General features: G+C 48.4%; 2 protein-coding genes across 3 annotated transcripts in view; one reads left to right on the top strand and one right to left on the bottom strand.

The window, feature by feature from the left end:
- LOC132807201 (zinc finger protein 229-like) overlaps positions 1-24,992 on the top strand; it is a 427,695-nt gene that overhangs the window by 37,652 nt on the left and 365,051 nt on the right. The gene's annotated exons all lie outside the window — the stretch shown is intronic.
- LOC132807203 (gastrula zinc finger protein XlCGF17.1-like) lies at positions 3,365-9,304 on the bottom strand. 2 transcript variants are annotated; one of them, XM_060821508.1, is made up of 2 exons: positions 9,106-9,304; positions 3,365-5,177 (listed from the first exon to the last, which is right to left on the bottom strand). In XM_060821508.1, the coding sequence occupies exon 2, from the start codon at positions 4,784-4,786 to the stop codon at positions 3,902-3,904; it is 885 nt and encodes a 294-aa protein (XP_060677491.1). In that variant the 5' UTR covers positions 4,787-5,177; positions 9,106-9,304; the 3' UTR covers positions 3,365-3,901. The 2 variants fall into 2 exon arrangements, with proteins under 2 accessions (XP_060677491.1, XP_060677492.1); XM_060821509.1 differs by lacking the exon at positions 9,106-9,304 and adding an exon at positions 8,869-9,092.

Here is a 24,992-nt window from a genome sequence, read left to right as displayed (position 1 = left end):
ATGTGGTGAATGGCCAAATATCTGCTCCTGTCTTATAGTCTCTTACTGTCCTGGACAAAGTGAGAGAGTTGGGAGCAGGAGTAGGTCATTTGGTCTTTTGAGCCTGCACCAGTTTTGAACAGATCATAACTGGATATTAATTTACCTACATCTAGGTGGATAGGCTGGGATGTTTTCAATGGAACACAGGAAGTGGAGATGCGACATTATAGGAGAATTATAAAAATCATGAGGGGCATAGATGAGGTGAATGGCAGGAGTTGTTTCAAGATTAGGAGCAAATTTTAAAGTGCGAGGTGAAGAGATTTTAAAAGAGATATGAGGAGCACCTTTTTCCTTTGAGAGAGTGGTTTGTGTGTGGAATGAATGTCCAGAGGAAATGGTGGATGCAGGTACAGTAACAGCGTTTAAAAGATGTTTGGATAAGGACATGAATAGGAAAGGTTTGGAGGGAGGTAAAAACAATGACTGCAGATGCTGGAAACCAGATTCTGGATTCGTGGTGCTGGAAGAGCACAGCAGTTCAGGCAGCATCCAAGGAGCAGCAAAAGCCGGAAGGTTCGGAGGGATATGGACCAAACACAGGCAGGTGGAATGAGTTTAGTTTGTAAACATAGTCAGCACGGACTAGTTGGACTGAAGGGTCTGTTTCTGTGCCGTCCGACTTGTAATTGTTCTATACTGGCCTTGAAACCATTTTCTTGTGTTCCCCCAGAATCATCCACCTCTTTGTTGTTCAAAAATCAGATGAGTTCAGCCGTGAATATATTCAATGACCCCCCCCCCCAACCTAACTGCAGGAAGGCATCCCCACTTCTGAACTCAATTCCTCTTGCTAATATAACACTTGCCTTGCTGATTGCTTGCTGCACCTGTCTGACAACAGGCAGTGACTGGTGTAGAAGGACACTGAGACCCCTTTGTACATCCACACATCATTCCTAATGAAGGGCTCGGGCCCGAAACTTCAACTCTCCTGCTCCTTGGAAGCTGCCTGACTGCTGTGCTTTTCCAGTGCTACACTTTTTGACTCTGATCTTCAACACCTGCAGTCCTCCCCTTCTCCACATCCCCATATATCACCAATTAAACAATGCACTTCCTTTCTGCTGTTTTCTTCCCCACAGCAAAGGCTATAACAACTTCACACTGTGGGACTGTGTTTGCCAATTGAGACACAGACCTGGATCAACATTTCCTGAGACTGCTCCTCCGTGGATTCACTGCCTTTACATTCAGTTGCTGCAAGTCAACAATTGAAGCCCACAATGAAATAAGAAATTGAAAAGAGAGTGCCGTACTCCCAGATGTTAATCAGAGGAAGGACGTTGCAGTCTGGAGTGAAGCTCAATCTTCATTCAGAGAGAGAGGTGCAGCAGCAGCTTCAGAAGCTCATGGGACAACTTCCGCATTTTTTATTTTATTAAACAAATTACAAAACAGTTTACAATAAACATTTACAGCTGTACAAGAGACAGCAATTTTACAAGGGAAAGGAGCAGCAAAGCTAGGCCCCAAACCCTACCGTTTGACCATTTTACAGGGAGATGAGGACAAACCTCAAATCCCAGTTCCACATATGACAAGACAGTAACAATGACATTTGTACATTAAACAATACAGTTACATACAGAATTGCAGACAATACAGACACAGCAAGCCTCCCACCTTCCAACCACTCTAAGGCAGCCCAACCCTACCGGTTCTCAGTCCAGCCTGTGCCCCTTTCAGTTACAACTTCCGCATTCAGACAATAGGGGATGTTCTCATTGGCAGGAGGACTACCCTCTGTTCGGTCCTCCAAGGCTCCTCATTGGCTTCTAAAGAAGATCGCGCCCCGTTGCAGCGGACAGCTAGGAGCATGCGCCATTGTTGCTGACACCGAGGAGCATGCGCTGTCCACTCTGTGGCAATGCTGTGATTACTGACAAATTTAAGTGTCAAATGCCAATAGGAGAAAAAGACACGGTACAGCCAATATTTAATTTCCCCTGTGACTCGACCTAACCAAACATGCTCCTCCCTATTTTTGCGAGTCACCTTGCCTGCACCCCTCATGATTTTACAAATCTCAATAAGGTCACCCGTCAACCTCCTCCACTCCAGTGAATAAAGTCTCAGCCTCTCCTTATAACTCAAACCCTTCAGTCCTGGCAACATCCTGGTAAATCTTTACCGAACCTTCTGTAATAGTATTCTTCCCATAACAGGGCGACCAGAACTGCACTTGGTGTTCTAAAAGTACAACTTCAAAATGATGTCCCAACTCCAACATTCAACAGTGTGTACAATGAAGGCAAGTGGGCTAAACAACTCTTCACCACTTTGTCTACCAGTGATGCAACTTTCAAAGAACTATGTACCTGAACCACACCCCCATGTCTCTGTTCTACAACATAACCCAGGGCCCTGCCAGTAACTGCTACTAGTCCTCCCTTTTTTTTTAAGCAAAATGCAATTCCTCACTTTTATCTATACCGTTCTCGTGTACACGCTGTCTCTCAGACAGAGACACATACCACCCACTCTCACCCTCTCATAGGCTTTTCTTCATCACACTCATACATTACCAAGCATGCACACAGGCAAACTCTCACACACAAAGTCACATGCGCACAGACACACACAGGTCTATGGGGTAAATTTGCATTTGCAGATACATTCAATTTTGATCAAAAAAGCACACAATCTGCAGGCAGTCAGTCCATGTAATATTTTATAAATTCCTACTTTGGAAATTCAAGATTGCGATACAGACAGAGTCAAACCTCACATCCTTCACGTACTCAGCTGAGATGTCACTGATTTTTATAAAACCTTAAGTCATCTCAAGAATGTGACTCAAAAGTACTTCTGAGCTTTACATATTAATTACAAAACCCACAACCCATTCTAGAAGCTGAAAGACTAAACTACAATCTTGATTTGTTCCATATATCCTATCAGTAGTATGACACTGTGATCAGTTGCGATATGTTCCTGCTCCATCACTACCCAATGAAAGAGCAGCACTCCGAAAGCTACTGCTTCCAAATAAATCTGTTGGATGATAACCCGGTGCTGTGTAATTTTATCACTTTATCCACTCCAGCCCAACACCGGCACTTCCACATCGTTCCCAGTGAACACAGCCCACAGCTCCTGGTGCTGCCAGGAAACCTTACAATGCCAATGACATGGTGCACTCTGCACTCCGGAAAAAATTCTAACGGTACTGGCTCCTCATTCACTGCTCCATCTGATACACGACATTGGAAACTCTGCAGGAGGCTGAAAGAAATGAGCAGCTTTAAAACAAAACCTCTTGGAGCTCAAAGCTTTCAATGAGAGTCTGAGCCAGGGGGTAATTTCAGGTAACCTTTATTGTGACCCAACTTTGTTACAGCTTCAGATTCCACCACCCCCAGCAAAAAGGCAGAGAAAGCATAGTAGATTTTTAAAAAAACACCTCAAGATCAAAGTGCACACAGACCCCCGCCCCCCCCTTCCTTTAATATTGGGCAGCACGGAGTTGTCTCTTTGTAATTGGATCCTTGGTACAGCCGTAACCCGGAGGAAGTATTGCCTCACTCAGCAATTTCAACCCATACCCTGTGTCCAAGTAAGTTTCTCCCCGCTCCTTTGCCAGGGGCTTTTTTGGGGGGCGGGAGTGGGTGCACAGCTGTGGGTCTGGAGTCACGTACAGTCCAGACCGGGTAAAGGATGCAGCTGGGACAACTGAGTGAATCAGATGGGGGTTTCTCCACCCCCACACCCCTAAAATGGTTTCACCGTTAGATTCTGAACTCCAGATTTCTGACCAAATTCCAATTCCACCATCTGTCATGGTGGGAATTGAACCCGGAAGTCCCTGGAACTGGGTTGATCGTCCAGTCGATAATGACACTTGGCCGTCACTCCTTCAATCACCCTGCGATGGCACGTGAACTCGCTGGTGGCTCCGGAGGTGGGAAGAGCGGGTGAAGCCCTTCCCGCATTCGAGGCAGCTGAAGGGCCTCTCCCCCGTGTGGATCCGCCGGTGGGTCAGCAGGTTGGAGGCCCGGGCAAAGCTTTTCCCGCACTCGGGGCAGCTGAAGGGCCTTTCCCCCGTGTGCACTCGCCGATGCTTCACCAGGGCAGAGGAATCGCTAAAGGCCTTCCTGCACTCGGGGCAGCTGAAGGGCATCTGCCCCGTGTGGACCCTTCGGTGCTTCAGCAGGTCGGAGGAATCGCTGAAGGCTTTCCCGCACTCGGGGCAACTGAAGGGCCTCTCCCCGGTGTGGACGCGCTGATGCTTCAGCAGGTCCGAGGAATAGCTGAAGGCCTTCCCGCATTCAGGGCACGTGAAGGGCTTCTCCCCAGTGTGGACCCGCTGGTGCACATGCAAGTTGCCCACCTGACTAAATCCCTTCCCACACTCGGGGCAGGAGAACGGCCTCTCCCCAGTGTGGATCCGCCGGTGGGTCAGCAGGATGGACGCCTGTGTAAAGGCCTTCCCGCACTCAGGGCAGCTGAAGGGTCTCTCCCCTGTGTGTACCCGCCGGTGCTTCAGCAGGATGGAGGAATTGCTAAAGATCTTCCCGCACTCAGTGCAGGGGAACGGCCTCTCCCCTGTGTGGACCTGCTGGTGGGCCTGCAGGGCGGAGGAATTGCTGAAGGCCTTCCTGCACTCAGGGCAGAAGAACGGCCCCTCTCCGGTGTGACTGCGCCGACGAATCTCCAAGGCAGACGGAGCACGGAAGCCTTTCCCACAGTCACCACACTTCCATGGTTTCTCCACGGGGCGGGATTCCTCGGGTTTCTCCATGGCCAAAGCTTCAGTCGCGCACAAACACGTCGTGAATTCCTCTTTCCAGGCCGTATAGCTGCTACACACTCCTCATTCAGTGCGCTGCAACAGTTGGGTCTCTCATCCAATCCCACTGATGCTGAAAACGTACTCAAATGAGAACCAAAAAGCTTTCCTCCTTCTCACAGACTCATAGTTGAAAACTGTTGCGGTCCCGATGGACTGAGTGACTGTCAGACATTGACATCAAAGTGAAGACTGTAGATGCTGGAGAGTCAGAGTCGAAAATTGCAGCGCTGGAAAAGCACAGCAGGTCAGGCAGCATCCGAGGAGCAGGAGAGTCAACGTTTTGGGCATAAGCCCTTCATCTGTTGACCTTGAAACTTCCGTCTTCAGATTTTCCAATACTCTGTAAAAAGAGATTACAAAGGTCATCACTGTCTGTCCAGGGTAGAAATTCTGAACAAGGAATTCTACTTTCTACGGAATACTCTTTTGTATTCCACAAAACTGAAAGCACCATCTCACTCCGCTCTAACTAATTCTCCTGAAGGATCTTCCAGGGGCTGAAAAGCAAAAAAGCCAAGACTGACATCTCTCTGCATTTTGGATAACTCCACCTGGAAGTTAATATCTTTCACAACACTGGGATATTGCGGAGAGTGAGCAGGTCTGATTTTGGGAAGCAAAAAAAAAGTGCCAATTCAGGGTGAAACTGCAATGCAGCTTCTTGAGGAAGAACCAGACACAAAATGGTTAACGACCCGGGAAGGGGGGAACAAAATGAGACATCGAGGCATTAACACCGACAACAGAAAAACTGAACATACAGACGTGGCAAACATCGTTGGAAAGCCAGGGTCATAGAGACATAAAGCACAGAAACACCCTTTGGTCCAACACGCCTGTACCAAACAGTACAAAGAGATCTGGGTGTTCTTGTACACCAGTCAATGAAGGTAAGCATGCAGGTACAGTAGGTAGTGAAGGCGGCTAATAGCATGCTGGCCTTCATAACAAGAGGGATTGAGTATAGAAGCAAAGAGGTTCTTCTGCAGCTGTACAGGGCCCTGGTGAGACCACACCTGGAGTACTGTGTGCAGTTCTGGTCTCCAAATTTGAGGAAAGACATTCTGGCTATTGAGGAAGTGCAGCATAGGTTCACGAGGTCAATTCCTGGAATGGCGGGACTACCTTACGCTGAAAGACTGGAGCGACTGAGCTTGTATACCCTAGAGTTTAGAAAACTGAGAGGGGATCTGATTGAGACATATAAGAATATTAAAGGATTGGACACGCTAGAGGCAGGAAACATGTTTCCGCTGATGGGTGAGTGCCGAACCAGAGGACATAGCTTAAAAATACAGGGTAGACCATTTAGGACAGAGATGAGGAGAAACTTCTTCAGCAGGGAGTGGTGGCTGTGTGGAATGCTCTGCCCCAGAGGGCAGTGGAGATCCAGTCTCTGGATTCATTTGAGAAAGAGTTGGATAGAGCTCTCAAGGATAGTGGAATCAAGGGTTATGGAAATAAGGCAGGAACAGGATACTGATTAAGGATGATCAGCCATGATCGTATTGAATGGTGGTGCAGGCTCAAAGGGCAGAATGGCCTACTCCTGCACCAATTGTCTATGTTACAAATCATTCAAATCCCATTAGCCATTTTCCATTTAAACCCTTCCTATTCATATACCCATTCAGATGCCTTTTTAAATGTTGTAATTGTACTTTCCTCCACCACTTGTGCCATCCTCTGGGTTAATAAATTGCCCTTTTGGTCAGTTTTACACCTGCCCCTCTCCCCCACCCTGAACCAATTACCCTCACATTCTGGACTCCCCCACCCCAGGGAAAAGACCTTGCCTATTTACCCTATCCATGCTCTTCATGATTTTATAAACCTCTATAAGGTCACACTTCAGCCTCCAACGCTCCAGGGAAAACAGCCCCAGCCTGTTGAGCCTCTTTCTATAGCACAAATCCTCCAACCCTGGCAACATCCTAGCAAATCGTTTCTGAACCCTTTCATGTTTACAACATCCTTCCAATAGGAGGGAGACACAATATTGCAGAAGTGGCTGTGGTTCTGTTGGATAATGGCGGTTTAATTCCAAAGTGTTAATTCCTCCATGAGAAGGGAATAATCAGCAATGTAGCTGTGAGAGGCCCCTTGTAGAAGAGTGAAGAACTGAGTGAGAGAACATTCCATTAAAATGAAGAGGAACACAGTTGATTCAGAGACTGGGGACTTCAATCTAAAGCAACGGCAGAAACAAGAACAGGCTATAACAAATGAGGGAACATTATTGAAAGAAATGACAAACATTTAAATAGCACCAGAAGGAACAGTTGTTCCATCCTGTCTGACAAAATAAAACACAAAACGTGGCCTAGCCAGAGCTAACAAGGGACATTAAGGATCGCACTGGATCCAAAGAAGTGGCGTACGAATTGGCTAAAAATAAAGCAGCAGATCTGAAGACTGGGAGCAGTTCAGGTTTCAACAGAAGGATTGATGAGAAGGGGAAATGGGGTAAGTGAAGAGGCAAAAATAGCATTAGTGAAAACAATTACACTGAGAAACAGGCAAAGGTCTCATGTGGAATAAAGAGATGGCAGACCAATTCACCACATACGTTGCTCTGATCCTCACAAAGGAGGATACAAGTAACATCCCCAAAATGTTGGGGAACACATGGTCCATTGAGAGCAGAACTGAAGGAAATGAGCAGTTGTGTATAAATGGTGTTGGGGGAAATTGATGGGATTAAAAGTTTACAAATCCCCAGCACCTGGTGATCCAAACGCCAGACTATGGCCCAAGTCATCCAACTGTCAAATCTTGAGCTGACCTTAGCAGGACTTATACACTTAATGGTAAGGTCCCAGGGAGTGTTGCTGAACAAAGTGACCTTGAAGTGCAGGTGTATAGCTCCTTGAAAGTGGAGTTACAGGTAGATAGGATAGTGAAGGTGTTTGACATGCTTTCCTTTATTAGTTGGAGTATTAATTAATGGAGTTAGGACGTCATGTTGCAGCTGTACAGGACATTGGTTAGGCCACTTTTGGAATATTGCATGCAATTCTGGTCTCCTTCCTATCGGAAGGATGTTGTGAAACTTGAAAGGGTTCAGAAAAGGTTTACAAAAAGTTGCTAGGTTTGGAGGATTTGAGCTATAGGGTGAAGTTGAATAGGCTGGGGCTGTTTTCCCTGAAGCATTGGAGACTGACCTTGTAGAGAGGTTTATAAAATCATAATCATGGATAGGATAAATAGACAAAGTCTTTTCCCTGGGGTGGGGGACATCCAGAACTAAAGGGCATAGACTTAGGGTGAGAGGGGAAAGATATAAAAGAGACCCAAGGGACAACTTTTTCACTCAGAGGATGGTGCATGTGTGGAATGAGCTGCCAGAGGAAGTGGTAGAGGCTAGTAGAATTGCAACATGTAAAAGGCATCTGGATGGGTATATGACTAGGAAGGGTTCGGAGGGATATGGGCTAGCTGCTGGCAAGTGGATTTAGATTAGGTTGGGATATCTGGTTAGCATGGATGAGTTGGACTGAAGGGTCTGTTTCCATGCTATGATGTTTGTCTTGAGTTTCCCATCTGAAACTCGCATCATCCTGTAAAAGAAATGTCCAAAAGACATCACTGTGCGCACAAGATGGAAAAAAGACTGAGGGGACAGTTCAACTTTCTACAGAACACTTTTCCTATCTATTTGCTGAATGTATTAAATTCGAATCCTACACATTATTCCTCCCCCTGCATTGAAATTCAAATCCATCCTCATGTCTTTCCTCCACTCCTGGTGTTCGCCCTTTTCTCTTGTCTACAAACTGAAACTAACACCAACACGTCAATGCCCTCCTGCTCACTGCCATCTCGGAAACACCCACATCCTGTTCCAGTGCCACAAATTATCACATTAATTCACCTCAAATTCACAGCCCATCTATGTTTTTTTCTGGACCTGTCTCCCACTTCCTTTTCCTGTTTTAAGGGCACACAGACCGAGCTCAGGGCCAGGTCTCCCAGAGAGTGAGATGAGGAAATTCTAGTTGACACAAAGGCTGCCCCGAGGTTGGAATTACCTCCCGGAAATGACGGCGAACGGTGCCTTCACCAAGATGGCCACCCGCCAGCCCGGCCAAAAGACAACTTCCGCCTGACCCTCACAAAGATGGCCGTCGGTTGCCCGGGCAACCCGAGGGGTCCTTCGCCGGTGAAGTCAACAGTGGGCCTGTGCGGCTTTCATTGGAGACCTCAGGCCTCCCCCGAGAAGTTTATAAACTCCCCAGTCTCCCTCCTCCCGCGGTTCCCAATCCTACCCTGTCTCGCCATCTCCTCTCCCCGGGAGCAGGAGCCAGGTCTTGGCGCTTGGGCCTGGTGACCTCCCCCGGGATGTCTCTGAGACCTGTCCGTGTTCTGAAGAAGGATCCCCGGACCCGGAACGCGCTGCTGGACCCAGCGGTTTCGGTCCTTGTTCCTTCGGCCGCCGTCCCGCTGCGGGAGCTACACTGCACATGCGCCAGCTCGTATAGGGGCGGGGTCCTGATGAGTGACGTCTTCGTCAATTCAGGGGGCGTGGCTGGAGGAGTCCTCCAAGAATTCGGAAACAATAGGAGGCGGGGCGATAGTTGTGCCCGCCCCCTGCCCCTGAAAGTTGGTTTTCTTTTGGGTTCGAACGTAGTTTTTTTTAATTCAATTTTCAGCCTGTTCAGAAGTGAGCAGAATGGGTTCTGTCTTGATTATAGTGTTTTATTAAAATTCCTCTTGATTAAATTTTAAAATTATAAGTGATAAGTGCTAACTTAGCCTGGAGCACGTCTTTTTAAGAGCAAAAAGAAATTGTTGTTGTCTGGGTCTGTAGATTTTGGATGAGCAAAAATGGCCTTTAGTAGAGCCATATGCCCTTCCTGTCGGAAACGAGAGATTAGGGAGAGTTTCCACGTTACTGAGGATTGTCTGCAGCAAGTGTCCTTGATCATGAATCCTATCAGATCGACTGGATCTGTTGGAGCGACAGTTCGAGGCAATGAGGAATTTACAAGAGCTAGGGGGTGTAATAGATAGTTATAGGAAGGGAGAAAAGCTGCAGATACAGTCAGATAGATGGAGTAACACCAGGAAAGGTAGGAGAGGTAAACAGTTAGTGCGGAAATCTTCTGTGGCTATCCCCGTTTCAAACAAGTATACTGGTTTGGAAAATGTATGGGGTGATGGACTCCCAGGGGAACGTGGCATGAACAGCCAAGTTTCTGGTATTGAGACTGGCTCTAATGTAATGAGGGGCATGCTGGGGTCCAAGTGTTCGATTGTGACAGGGGACCCTCTAGTCAGATGCACAGACAGACATTTCTGCAGCCAGCAGCGAATAATCAGAATGGTGTGTTGCCTCCCTCGTGCCAGGATCAAGGATGTCTCAGAGAGGATGCAGAATGCTGCGAAAGGGGAGAGGGACAAGCAGGTCGTCATTGTACACACTGGAACCAACGACATCGGAAGGGAAAAAGATGAGATTCTGAAGGGTCAAAGAAAATTACGCAGGAATTGAAATAAGAAGGTCCTCGAGGGTCATAATATCTGGGTTACTCTCGGTGCTATGAGCTAGTGAGGGTAGGAATAGGAGGATAGAGAAGATGAATGTATGACTGAGGACCTTGTGCAGGGGAGAAGGGCTCACAATTTTGGATTGTTGGAATCTCTTCTGGGGTAGAAGTGACGTGTACAAGAAGGACGGATTGCACCTGAATTGGAAGGGGACTAATATACTGACAGGGAGATTTGTGAGAGCTGCTCATGAGGTTTTAAACTTGTTAGGCGGGAATAGTGAGGAAAGAGATCAACCTGAGACTGGTACAATTGGGAAAAGGAGTGAGTCAAGCAGTCAGGGTACGTAGGGACAAAGCAGAGAACAAGTTAGGATTGGTAAATTAAACTGAATTTACTTCAATGGAAGAGGCCTAACATGAAATGCAGATGAAGTCAGGGCATGGGATATGACAGCAATCACAGAAACGTGGCTCAGTGATGGACAGGACTGGGAGCTTAATGTTCCACAATACAAATGCTATAGGAAGGGTAGAAAAGGGGGCAGGCGAGGTGGGGAGTTGTGTTTTTGATAAGGGTTGGTATTACAGCTGTATTTAAGCAGAATATTCTTGGGAATATATCCAGGAAAGTTATTTGGGTGGAACTGAAATGAGAGGGATAATCACCTTATTTGGATGGTATTATATACCCCCCCTAAGAGTCAGCGGGAAATTGAGAAACAGATTTGTAAGGAGATTTCAGTTATCAATAAGAATAATACGGTGGTTATGGTGGAGGTCTTTACATCTTTGCCCCCTCACATTAAACTAATGTCCTCTAGTTCTTGACTCCCCCGCCCCAGGAAAAGACTTTGTCTAATTTACCCTGTCCATGATTTTATAAACTTCTACACAGTTACCCCTTAGCCTCTGATGCTCCAGAGAAAATAGCTCCATTCTCTTCAGCCTCTCCCTATAGCTCAAACCCTCCAACCCTGGCAATATCCTTGTTCATCCTTTCTGAACGTGACCTCCCAACTCCTATACTCAACACTCTAACCAATAAAGGAAAGCATACCTTCTTCACTATCCTATCTACCTGCAACTCCACTTTTAAGGAGCTATGAACCTGCACTCCAAGGTCTCTTTGTTCAGTTACACTCCCCTGGACCTTACCATTAAATGTATAAGTCCTGCTCTGATTTGCTTTTCCAAAAATGCAGCCCCTCACATTTATCTAAATTGAACTCAATCTGCCACTCCTCAGCCATTGGCCCATCTGATCAAGATCCCGTTGTAAATTTGAGGTAACCTTGCTCGCTGTCCACTACACCTCCAATTTTGGTGTCATCTGCAAACTCACTAACTATACCTCCTATGTTCACATCAAAATAATTTACGTAAATTATGAAAAGTAGTGAATCCAGCACCGATCCTTGTGGCACTCCACTGGTCACAGTCCTCAACTCTGAAAATCTACCCTCCACCACCACCCTCTGTCTTCTAGCTTTGAGCAAGTTCTCCTTGTGTTCCATGAGATCTAACCTCGGACACCTTACTGAAGTCCACATGGATCACGTCCACCACTCTATCCTTATCAATCCTCTTTTGTTACTTCTTCAAAAAACTCAATCAAGTTCATGAGACATGATTTCCCATGCGCAAAGCCATGTTGACTATCCCTAATCAGTCCTTGCCTTTCCAAATGTGTAAATACTGTCCCTCAGGATTCCTTCCAACAACTTGCCCACCACCAACATCAGGCTTATTGGTCTATAGTTCCCTGGCTTGTCCTTACTGCCCTTCTTAAACAGTGGCACCATGTTAGCCAACCTCAGTCTTCTGGCACATTTTGTTTCTACTTGCAAGCTGTGCTGGTGGAAGGCAGAGCCCATTCGCTCTTCTGCTCTCTCTCACTATCACATGGGGTAGGAGTCGTCATTGACACGAATGCATCAAATGACAGCTTTGAACTTGTTCCAAAGGTCTGTTATCGGAGAAATGGCAAGGTGATGTGCTATCGGGACAGACAGAAATGGACACCGGGGAGTCTTCCCTCAGGTAAATTGATACGAGTGCCTTCTTGTGCAGCCTGTTTGGTGTTCAGAATTTGCCTTGACACAGCAATCCTGCAGAAAGTATTTTATTACACAGGCGTCTGTTTCTTTACCGCAGGAAATGGACAAAAACAGCAAGTCATGTGTTTCAACTTCACCAGTTCATTACCATCTGAGAGAAGAGGTTTCACACTTGAGGTCAGAACACACCGACAGAAGAGGACAAGACAACTCAGAGCTCCACAAGGGTGCCAGCGCAACTGTGTAAATCTGACCCGAACCACTCCCTGCACGAAAACGTTCTTCATAATGTCATTTTACCTTCCTTTCCTCAAGACTCTGCCTAATTGTTGGCGATCCTTTCAGACGTGGTACCATTTTCACTGTATTATTTTCTCTGTCTAGATCCCTCATGTCTTGGAAAACGTCAACTGGGCCAGATTTCAAACTTCTGTTCTCCAAGGAGAACTGTCCCAACTTTCCAATCTGCCTTCATTATTGACATTCCTCATACACGGCACAATTCACGACAACCTGTCCAGCGCTATCTCCAATCACATCAATTCCCCTCTTCCTGAAATTTCACTCTCAGATTTGAGCAATAACGCAGCTGGAGGATTCATTCAGACTCGGATTGTGTGGGCGAACAATCTGCAATACCTGTTCTAACTATGAACAAGAGTTTCCCTTCGCTGTGTTCGCTGCATTGGTAATTCAGCCCCATCCCCCTACTTCTGTCAGTCCTATCTCGTATAACGAAGATGCTTTTGTGGAAAAGTGATGTAGCACTTTTGCTCTTCTGCTGTCTCTCTCTCTGAATCCCTTGGGTGAGAGGTGTCAGTTTCACTAAACAGGCCTTGATTTTGTGGTTGCCTGCCACTTTAACACACCTCCCTGTTTCCGGGCCAACATCTCTGTCTCAGGCTTGCAGCAGTGTTCTAGCTCCAGATTAAAGAACAACGCCTCAATTTCCACTTGGAGACCTCACAGCCCTCCGGTCTTCAATATCGAGTTCCATAACTTTAGGGCCTGAACTCCCCCATATCCTTGACCCCTACCACACAAACGACTCCTTGTTATCACCTCGTCTGCTATGACACACTACGAATTGTGAGCCACGAACAGTCTCCATGAGCAGCTATTCGCCCTCTCACGCGGATCGTTATTCACTCCGACGTCCTTCCTATTGTTCTCTCCCTGAGCTGGCGGCAAACACAGCAATGTACGTTGGAGACTCTGAGCCAGCTGAAACTTGCTCACTATGAAATCCGTTTGAGATTGCTCTAAGAATTACAAGCAACAAAGAGTTTCTCGAACAGCTCCTTCTCATTCAGTCTCCCTGCTGCTGTTTGTCACGTCCCCAGGAACCGGGCTCTCTCCACTGGCAGATAATTCAACCATTTTGTTTTGAAACGCTTCTATGACACCCGAGCGGTCAGTGACAAGCATTGCCCTCCTCACCATAGGATGCAGAGAACAGGAGAATACCACGCAGAACTCCACGAGTGTATCAACTCGACTGTGCACATTGGGCCAGTATATCACTGTGAAATATTTATGCCCAAGCTCTTTTCGGAAGCAGATGAGAAGGCGAGGTGCAGAACAGAGCGCTGTTATACGGGAAAGCTGCTAAAGACGACATTGAGTGAATAGGAGAGAATGGGTTATGGTCCCAACACGCACCCGTTGTGCCGGGGGTTACACTTCGGGTCCACTATTCCTTCACTCGCAACACCCCACACCCACGTCCCATAGTGCCAAGTCGCTTTCGCCAGCAAGCGCCGAATATGTGACACCTGCCCATTTACCTGCTCCCACCTGAATATCCGAGGGCTCAAACATACCTGCCAGGTGAAGCAGCACTTTTGCCACAACCTAGTGCACTGCATTCGCTGCTCACAGTGTCGTTTCCCCAATGTAGCACGAAGCATAAACTGGGTGACTGCTTCGCAGAACATCCCGGTTCTGCCCGCAGGAAAAAGGCCCTGACCTTGCGGTTGCCTGCCACTTTAACACATCACCCTGGTCCCTGACCAACATCTCTGTCTCAGGCTTGCAGCAGTGTTCTAGCTCCAGATGAAAGAACAACACCTCATTTTCCACTTGGAGAACTTACAGCCCTGCGGCCTTCAATATCGAGTTGCATGATGTTAGGGCCTGAACTCCCCCATGTCCTTGACCCCTACCACACAAACGACTCCTTGTTATCACCTCGTCTGCTATGACACACTACGTATTGTTAGCCACTAACAGTCTCCATGAGCAGTTATTCGCCCTCTCACGCGGATCGTTATTCACTCCTACGTCCTTCCTATTGCTCTCTCTCCCTGTGCTGGCGGCAAACACAGCAATGTACATTGGAGACTCTGAGCCAGCTGAAACTTGCTCAGTGTGAAGTACATTCCACATTGCTCCAAGAATTGCAAGCAGCAAAGCGTTTCCAGAACTTCTGCTTGTCATTCTGTCCCCGGGGCGCTGATGTTTGTCTCATCCCCAGGAACTGGACTATCTCCACTGCTCGATAATTAAACCAGTTTATTTCTACTTGCACGTTGTTCTGCGGGGTGGGGAGGGATGTAGGGTGGGGGGCGGGTAGAGTCCATTCGCTCTTCTGCTCTCTCTCTCTCTCTCTCTCTGAAAACCTTGGGGTGAGAGGTGTCAGTTGCATTAATGCGGGGAACATGAACAACTTTGATTGTGAACTTTCTCCAAAGGTCTGTTATCGGAGAGATAGAAAGATGCTGTGCTGGCAGGACAGAAAGAAATGGACACCGAGGACTCTTCGCCCAGGTCAATTCACATTGTTGTGCATCCTTGTTGGTGTTCAGAAATCGTCTTCACGCGGCAATCTTATGGAAAGCCTATTGCAAAGTGGGCATCGCTTTCTTTGCTGCGACCGCGCAGCAGTTAACATCTGAGCCCCAAGTGTCGCAGATGAAGAGAATCCGAGTGAAACCTTCACTCACTGAGAGTCCTCCCCACGGTCCTGAGCTGAGGGACTGCAAGCAGTCCAACACTGAAGACAGAGACAGGCAGTGGGACGGCATAAACAGGTAGCACCTTTCTCGCGCAGACACAAGCCGTTCAGCCCGTCGAGTCCACGGCGACTGCCTGTCTCTCTCTCTCTCTCTGAGGTTATTCACAATCGGTGGTATCCGTCCTAATAGTGGTGGAACTGTGTCTGAGTCGTGATGCGGTTTTTGACATGCTTGTCATTCACGTCTGAACCAGGGTGGCGAATTACTGCAGGGAATGGACGAAAATGCAAGGCATTGGTTTCAACTTGACCAGCTCATTGGCATCGCAGAGAACTGGTTTTGCGATTCAGTTCAGAGGAAACCGCAGAAGAACAGAATGCCACTGCGACTTCTAAAAGCACGCCCCTTGAATGGAGTGGAGTTGGCGAGTGCACGGATATGCTACATGCCATTCAGAAGACAGCGCCGATCCAAAGGAAAACAGCTCGAAGTAGCATTGAACAATAGCAGAGAATGGTTTCGATCCATCGACCTCTGGGTTATGGGCCCAGCACGCTCCCGCTGCGCCACTCTGCCGCCACGTTCTGACAGTGGTCCACAGAGCACTTCGGGTTTTCATCTGGCACGCGGCATGCACGTTCGAGACTGATGTCAAAGACCTCCGCTGCTGTCGTGTGATATGCTGTTTCGCAGACGTACGGAGGCCGTGTAAATAGAAACGTTTTTACTAAATTCCCACATTCTGTTGGTCGAACTGTGATTTCACACTGAATCACAACATGTGTCGCAGCGCAGACGGAGGCCATGCGGCCCACCTTCGTTCCGCTGGTTCTATACTTAAGTCAACGTGTGTCTCTATTCGTTTCATTCTCTCGCCTTCTCAGCGTAAATCTGCACATTTGAACGTGACCACCGAATTCCCTTTAGTGTCCATTGACTCTTCCTCTTTGTCAATGTCAGACAGGGACTTACTGACCCTAGTCACTCCCTGTACGGAAACGTTCTTCCACCCGTGACTTTAAAATTCTGCCGAATTGTTGTGGATCCTTTCAGGTGGGGGAGCATTTTCACAACATTATTTCCTGTTTCTAGGTCCCTCATGACTTGGAAAATTTCGGTTCTCCGAGGAGAGCTGTCCCAATTTTCCAATCTACCTTGATTGCTGACATTCCCGAAACACCGCACAGCTCACGTCAACCTGTTCGACACTACCTCCAACCATTTCACTTCCCTGTTTTCTGCCTTGTCCGTACTCCAGACAGCCCAACCTCGTTTCACCAAGGTGCTTTTTGAGAAAATTAATCAGGCAGTTTTGCACAAGTCAAGTTGAAAAAACTCGGGCTCGTCCGAGATTTGAACCCGGGACCTCACGCAAATCAACACTGTAAAGCACCCAAAGCGAGAATCATACGCCTAGACCAACGAGCCAGACAGCCCCTCACCGCGCGCGTGATCTGAGACGTGCTCACTATGAAATACATTTGAGATTGCTCTAAGAATTGCAAGCAGCAAAGGGTTTCTCGAACAGTTGCTTCTCATTCAGTCTCCCTGCTGCTGTTTGTCACGTCCCCAGGAATCAGGCTCTCTCCACTGGCAGATAATTCAACCATTTTGTTTTGAAACGCTTCTATGACACCCGAGCGGCCAGTGACAAGCATTGCCCTCCTCACCATAGGATGCAGAGAACAGGAGAATACCACGCAGAACTCCACGAGTGTATCAACTCGACTGTGCACATTGGGCCAGTATATCACTGTGAAATATTTATGCCCAAGCTCTTTTCGGAAGCAGATGAGAAGGCGAGGTGCAGAACAGAGCGCTGTTATACGGGAAAGCTGCTAAAGACGACATTGAGTGAATAGGAGAGAATGGGTTATGGTCCCAACACGCACCCGTTGTGCCGGGGGTTACACTTCGGGTCCACTATTCCTTCACTCGCAACACCCCACACCCACGTCCCATAGTGCCAAGTCGCTTTCGCCAGCAAGCGCCGAATATGTGACACCTGCCCATTTACCTGCTCCCACCTGAATATCCGAGGGCTCAAACATACCTGCCAGGTGAAGCAGCACTTTTGCCACAACCTAGTGCACTGCATTCGCTGCTCACAGTGTCGTTTCCCCAATGTAGCACGAAGCATAAACTGGGTGACTGCTTCGCAGAACATCCCGGTTCTGCCCGCAGGAAAAAGGCCCTGACCTTGCGGTTGCCTGCCACTTTAACACATCACCCTGGTCCCTGACCAACATCTCTGTCTCAGGCTTGCAGCAGTGTTCTAGCTCCAGATGAAAGAACAACACCTCATTTTCCACTTGGAGAACTTACAGCCCTGCGGCCTTCAATATCGAGTTGCATGATGTTAGGGCCTGAACTCCCCCATGTCCTTGACCCCTACCACACAAACGACTCCTTGTTATCACCTCGTCTGCTATGACACACTACGTATTGTTAGCCACTAACAGTCTCCATGAGCAGTTATTCGCCCTCTCACGCGGATCGTTATTCACTCCTACGTCCTTCCTATTGTTCTCTCCCTGTGCTGGCGGCAAACACAGCAATGTACATTGGAGACTCTGAGCCAGCTGAAACTTGCTCAGTGTGAAGTACATTCCACATTGCTCCAAGAATTGCAAGCAGCAAAGCGTTTCCAGAACTTCTGCTTGTCATTCTGTCCCCGGGGCGCTGATGTTTGTCTCATCCCCAGGAACTGGACTATCTCCACTGCTCGATAATTAAACCAGTTTATTTCTACTTGCACGTTGTTCTGCGGGGTGGGGAGGGATGTAGGGTGGGGGGCGGGTAGAGTCCATTCGCTCTTCTGCTCTCTCTCTCTCTCTCTCTCTGAAAACCTTGGGGTGAGAGGTGTCAGTTGCATTAATGCGGGGAACATGAACAACTTTGATTGTGAACTTTCTCCAAAGGTCTGTTATCGGAGAGATAGAAAGATGCTGTGCTGGCAGGACAGAAAGAAATGGACACCGAGGACTCTTCGCCCAGGTCAATTCACATTGTTGTGCATCCTTGTTGGTGTTCAGAAATCGTCTTCACGCGGCAATCTTACGGAAAGCCTATTGCAAAGTGGGCATCGCTTTCTTTGCTGCGACCGCGCAGCAGTTAACATCTGAGCCCCAAGTGTCGCAGATGAAGAGAATCCGAGTGAAACCTTCACTCACTGAGAGTCCTCCCCACGGTCCTGAGCTGAGGGACTGCAAGCAGTCCAACACTGAAGACAGAGACAGGCAGTGGGACGGCATAAACAGGTAGCACCTTTCTCGCGCAGACACAAGCCGTTCAGCCCGTCGAGTCCACGGCGACTGCCTGTCTCTCTCTCTCTCTCTGAGGTTATTCACAATCGGTGGTATCCGTCCTAATAGTGGTGGAACTGTGTCTGAGTCGTGATGCGGTTTTTGACATGCTTGTCATTCACGTCTGAACCAGGGTGGCGAATTACTGCAGGGAATGGACGAAAATGCAAGGCATTGGTTTCAACTTGACCAGCTCATTGGCATCGCAGAGAACTGGTTTCGCGATTCAGTTCAGAGGAAACCGCAGAAGAACAGAATGCCACTGCGACTTCTAAAAGCACGCCCCTTGAATGGAGTGGAGTTGGCGAGTGCACGGATATGCTACATGCCATTCAGAAGACAGCGCCGATCCAAAGGAAAACAGCTCGAAGTAGCATTGAACAATAGCAGAGAATGGTTTCGATCCATCGACCTCTGGGTTATGGGCCCAGCACGCTCCCGCTGCGCCACTCTGCTACCACGGCCTGACAGTGGTCCACAGAGCACTTCGGGTTTTCATCTGGCACGCGGCATGCACGTTCGAGACTGATGTCAAAGACCTCCGCTGCTGTCGTGTGATATGCTGTTTCGCAGACGTACGGAGGCCGTGGAAATAGAAACGTTTTTACTAAATTCCCACATTCTGTTGGTCGAACTGTGATTTCACACTGAATCACAACATGTGTCGCAGCGCAGACGGAGGCCATGCGGCCCACCTTCGTTCCGCTGGTTCTACACTTAAGTCAACGTGTGTCTCTATTCGTTTCATTCTCTCGCCTTCTCAGCGTAAATCTGCACATTTGAACGTGACCACCGAATTCCCTTTAGTGTCCATTGACTCTTCCTCTTTGTCAATGTCAGACAGGGACTTACTGACCCTAGTCACTCCCTGTACGGAAACGTTCTTCCACCCGTGACTTTAAAATTCTGCCGAATTGTTGTGGATCCTTTCAGGTGGGGGAGCATTTTCACAACATTATTTCCTGTTTCTAGGTCCCTCATGACTTGGAAAATTTCGGTTCTCCGAGGAGAGCTGTCCCAATTTTCCAATCTACCTTGATTGCTGACATTCCCGAAACACCGCACAGCTCACGTCAACCTGTTCGACACTACCTCCAACCATTTCACTTCCCTGTTTTCTGCCTTGTCCGTACTCCAGACAGCCCAACCTCGTTTCACCAAGGTGCTTTTTGAGAAAATTAATCAGGCAGTTTTGCACAAGTCAAGTTGAAAAAACTCGGGCTCGTCCGGGATTTGAACCCGGGACCTCTCGCAAATCAACACTGTAAAGCACCCAAAGCGAGAATCATACGCCTAGACCAACGAGCCAGACAGCCCCTCACCGCGCGCGTGATCTGAGACGTGCTCACTATGAAATACATTTGAGATTGCTCTAAGAATTGCAAGCAGCAAAGGGTTTCTCGAACAGTTGCTTCTCATTCAGTCTCCCTGCTGCTGTTTGTCACGTCCCCAGGAATCAGGCTCTCTCCACTGGCAGATAATTCAACCATTTTGTTTTGAAACGCTTCTATGACACCCGAGCGGCCAGTGACAAGCATTGCCCTCCTCACCATAGGATGCAGAGAACAGGAGAATACCACGCAGAACTCCACGAGTGTATCAACTCGACTGTGCACATTGGGCCAGTATATCACTGTGAAATATTTATGCCCAAGCTCTTTTCGGAAGCAGATGAGAAGGCGAGGTGCAGAACAGAGCGCTGTTATACGGGAAAGCTGCTAAAGACGACATTGAGTGAATAGGAGAGAATGGGTTATGGTCCCAACACGCACCCGTTGTGCCGGGGGTTACACTTCGGGTCCACTATTCCTTCACTCGCAACACCCCACACCCACGTCCCATAGTGCCAAGTCGCTTTCGCCAGCAAGCGCCGAATATGTGACACCTGCCCATTTACCTGCTCCCACCTGAATATCCGAGGGCTCAAACATACCTGCCAGGTGAAGCAGCACTTTTGCCACAACCTAGTGCACTGCATTCGCTGCTCACAGTGTCGTTTCCCCAATGTAGCACGAAGCATAAACTGGGTGACTGCTTCGCAGAACATCCCGGTTCTGCCCGCAGGAAAAAGGCCCTGACCTTGCGGTTGCCTGCCACTTTAACACATCACCCTGGTCCCTGACCAACATCTCTGTCTCAGGCTTGCAGCAGTGTTCTAGCTCCAGATGAAAGAACAACACCTCATTTTCCACTTGGAGAACTTACAGCCCTGCGGCCTTCAATATCGAGTTGCATGATGTTAGGGCCTGAACTCCCCCATGTCCTTGACCCCTACCACACAAACGACTCCTTGTTATCACCTCGTCTGCTATGACACACTACGTATTGTTAGCCACTAACAGTCTCCATGAGCAGTTATTCGCCCTCTCACGCGGATCGTTATTCACTCCTACGTCCTTCCTATTGTTCTCTCCCTGTGCTGGCGGCAAACACAGCAATGTACATTGGAGACTCTGAGCCAGCTGAAACTTGCTCAGTGTGAAGTACATTCCACATTGCTCCAAGAATTGCAAGCAGCAAAGCGTTTCCAGAACTTCTGCTTGTCATTCTGTCCCCGGGGCGCTGATGTTTGTCTCATCCCCAGGAACTGGACAATCTCCACTGCTCGATAATTAAACCAGTTTATTTCTACTTGCACGTTGTTCTGCGGGGTGGGGAGGGATGTAGGGTGGGGGGCGGGTAGAGTCCATTCGCTCTTCTGCTCTCTCTCTCTCTCTCTCTGAAAACCTTGGGGTGAGAGGTGTCAGTTGCATTAATGCGGGGAACATGAACAACTTTGATTGTGAACTTTCTCCAAAGGTCTGTTATCGGAGAGATAGAAAGATGCTGTGCTGGCAGGACAGAAAGAAATGGACACCGAGGACTCTTCGCCCAGGTCAATTCACATTGTTGTGCATCCTTGTTGGTGTTCAGAAATCGTCTTCACGCGGCAATCTTACGGAAAGTCTATTGCAAAGTGGGCATCGCTTTCTTTGCTGCGACCGCGCAGCAATTAACATCTGAGCCCCAAGTGTCGCAGATGAAGAGAATCCGAGTGAAACCTTCACTCACTGAGAGTCCTCCCCACGGTCCTGAGCTGAGGGACTGCAAGCAGTCCAACACTGAAGACAGAGACAGGCAGTGGGACGGCATAAACAGGTAGCACCTTTCTCGCGCAGACACAAGCCGTTCAGCCCGTCGAGTCCACGGCGACTGCCTGTCTCTCTCTCTCTCTCTGAGGTTATTCACACTCGGTGGTATCCGTCCTAATAGTGGGGGAACTGTGTCTGAGTCGTGATGCGGTTTTTGACATGCTTGTCATTCACGTCTGAACCAGGGTGGCGAATTACTGCAGGGAATGGACGAAAATGCAAGGCATTGGTTTCAACTTGACCAGCTCATTGGCATCGCAGAGAACTGGTTTCGCGATTCAGTTCAGAGGAAACCGCCGAAGAACAGAATGCCACTGCGACTTCTAAAAGCACGCCCCTTGAATGGAGTGGAGTTGGCGAGTGCACGGATATGCTACATGCCATTCCGAAGACAGCGCCGATCCAAAGGAAAACAGCTCGAGGTAGCATTGAACAACAGCAGAGAATGGTTTCGATCCATCGACCTCGGGGTTATGGGCCCAGCACGCTCCCGCTGCGCCACTCTGCTGCCACGTTCTGACAGTGGTGCACAGAGCATTTCGGGTTTTCATCTGGCACGCGGCATGCACGTTCGAGACTGATGTCAAAGACCTCCGCTGCTGTCGTGTGATATGCTGTTTCGCAGACGTACGGAGGCCGTGTAAATAGAAACGTTTTTACTAAATTCCCACATTCTGTTGGTCGAACTGTGATTTCACACTGAATCACAACATGTGTCGCAGCGCAGACGGAGGCCATGCGGCCCACCTTCGCTCTGCTGGTTCTATACTTCAGTCAACGTGTGTCTCTATTCGTTTCATTCTCTCGCCTTCTCAGCGTAAATCTGCACATTTGAACGTGACCACCGAATTCCCTTTAGTGTCCATTGACTCTTCCTCTTTGTCAATGTCAGACAGGGACTTACTGACCCTAGTCACTCCCTGTACGAAAACGTTCTTCCACCCGTGACTTTAAAATTCTGCCGAATTGTTGTGGATCCTTTCAGGTGGGGGAGCATTTTCACAACATTATTTCCTGTTTCTAGGTCCCTCATGACTTGGAAAATTTCGTTTCTCCGAGGAGAGCTGTCCCAATTTTCCAATCTACCTTGATTGCTGACATTCCCGAAACACCGCACAGCTCACGTCAACCTGTTCGACACTACCTCCAACCATTTCACTTCCCTGTTTTCTGCCTTGTCCGTACTCCAGACAGCCCAACCTCGTTTCACCAAGGTGCTTTTTGAGAAAATTAATCAGGCAGTTTTGCCCAAGTCAAGTTTTAGAGAAACCGCAGGCTCCTCTGGAATTTGAACCCGGGACCTCTCGCAACTCATCGCAACAAAGCACCCGAAGCGAGAGTCATACGCCTAGACCAACGAGCCAGGGGGCCGGCGCGCGATGCATGCCCCATACCGCTCACGTGACCTGAGACGTGCTCACTATGAAATACATTTGAGATTGCTCTAAGAATAGCAAGCAGCAAAGGGTTTCTCGAACAGTTGCTTCTCATTCAGTCTCCCTGCTGCTGTTTGTCACGTCCCCAGGAACCGGGCTCTCTCCACTGGCAGATAATTCAACCATTTTGTTTTGAAACGCTTCTTTGACACCCGAGCGGCCAGTGACCAGCTGATTGGCCTCGCAGAGAACTGGTTTTGCGATTTAGTTCAGAGTAAACCGACGAAGAACAGAATGCCACTAAGACCTCTAAAACCACGCCACTTGAATGGAGTGGATTTGGCGAGTGCATCGACATGCCACATGCCATTCGGGTAAGTCGATGCAAATGCAGCTGGCAGAAGAGAGCACCGATCCAAAGGAAAGCAGCTCGACGTGTGATTGAACAATAGCAGAAGATGGTTTCGATCCTTCGACCTCTGGGTTGTGGGTCCAGCATCAGTGGAGACCGCATCAGGAGCAATGGATACAGGAAATGATGTGTGTGGAAGTGCAGGTGAATCTATGATGGATGTAGAAGTCTCCTCCAGGGCATTGGACAGAGGTAAGAGGGGAGCTGTGGGCGCAGGTTTTCCAATTCTTGCAGTGGTGACAGAAGGTGCTAATATTGGAGAGTGGGTTGGGTTTGGAAGTGGATAGGATACGCTGGAGGACATCATCGACCATATTGGAGTGGAAATTATGGTCTGTGAAGAAAGAGGCCGTCTGGTGTGTTCTGTGGTGGAACTGGTCCTTCTGGGATGAGATGTGGTGGAGGCGGAAGAATTGGGAATAAAGGATAGTGTTTTTACACGAGGCAGGATGGGAGAAGGTGTAGTCCAGGTAGTTGTGGGAGTTGGTGGGTTTGCAGAAGATGTCCGTGTTGAATCGGTCACCGTTAATGGAGAGGGAGAGGTCAAGGAAAGGGAGGGAGGTGTCTGAAATGGTCCAGGTGAACTTGAGGTCAAGGCGGAATATGTTGGTGAAATTGATGAAGTGTTCAACCTCCTCGTGGGAGCACGAGGTGGCACCGATACAGTCATCAATGTAGCTGCGGAAGACTGACTTTTCTGTGTACCCGACGAAGAGACAGGTATAGCTGGTGCCCACGCCTGTGCCCATGGCTACCCCTTTGGTCTGGCAGAAGTGGGAGGATTCAAAGCATAAATTATTGAGGGTGAGACCCAGTTCAGCCAAATGAATGAGTGTGTCATTGGAGGGGTACTAGAGGGGACTCCAGGAGACGAAGAAATTTGAAGGCCTTGGAGCCTCAGTGCCAGCCAGTGATGTCCATGTATTTTAAACTGCCTGTCTCGTCTTGGTCAACCGCCCTCGCATCATAAAGACCATTGTGGGCTGTGACTGGAGATTGACCAATTGGAATTCCTGGAGGACCGGAAGGTTGTTCAGTCTTCCTGTCAAGCAGAACCCCCTATTGTCTGATTGCGGAAGTTGGACCATGAGTTCCTGAAGCTGCTGCTGCTGCGCCTCTATCTCTGAATGAAGATTGAGCTTCACCCCAGACTGCAACTTCCTTCTTCTGTATGATATCTGTGAGTACCACACACTCTTTTCTCACCCTCTCCTTTTCCTTTTATTTTCACATTCTGAGGTTAACTTGTTGACTTTGCAGGAGATGAAAGTGGGGTAGAGTTTAGAGGATGAGAGGGCTTGTTCCAGCTGCTCATGGTATTGGTGAGACCAGAGCTCAAATATTCTGTGCATTTCTGGGTCATTTCCTTCAGGAGGGAATTGGAAGTAGTTCAGAGAAGGTTCACTCGACTGATTCCTGGCATGA

This window comes from Hemiscyllium ocellatum, assembly GCF_020745735.1.
Source record: "Hemiscyllium ocellatum isolate sHemOce1 chromosome 27 unlocalized genomic scaffold, sHemOce1.pat.X.cur. SUPER_27_unloc_10, whole genome shotgun sequence".
NCBI classification, from domain to species: domain Eukaryota; kingdom Metazoa; phylum Chordata; class Chondrichthyes; order Orectolobiformes; family Hemiscylliidae; genus Hemiscyllium; species Hemiscyllium ocellatum.
Note: the sequence above shows the minus strand (reverse complement) of the source record. Positions and strands in the feature narration are given on the sequence as shown.

What these genes read in the sequence shown, in the direction of transcription:
- LOC132807203 (XM_060821508.1), bottom strand. Translation starts at nt 4,786, where the DNA reads ATGGAGAAACCCGAGGAATCCCGCCCCGTGGAGAAACCATGGAAGTGT.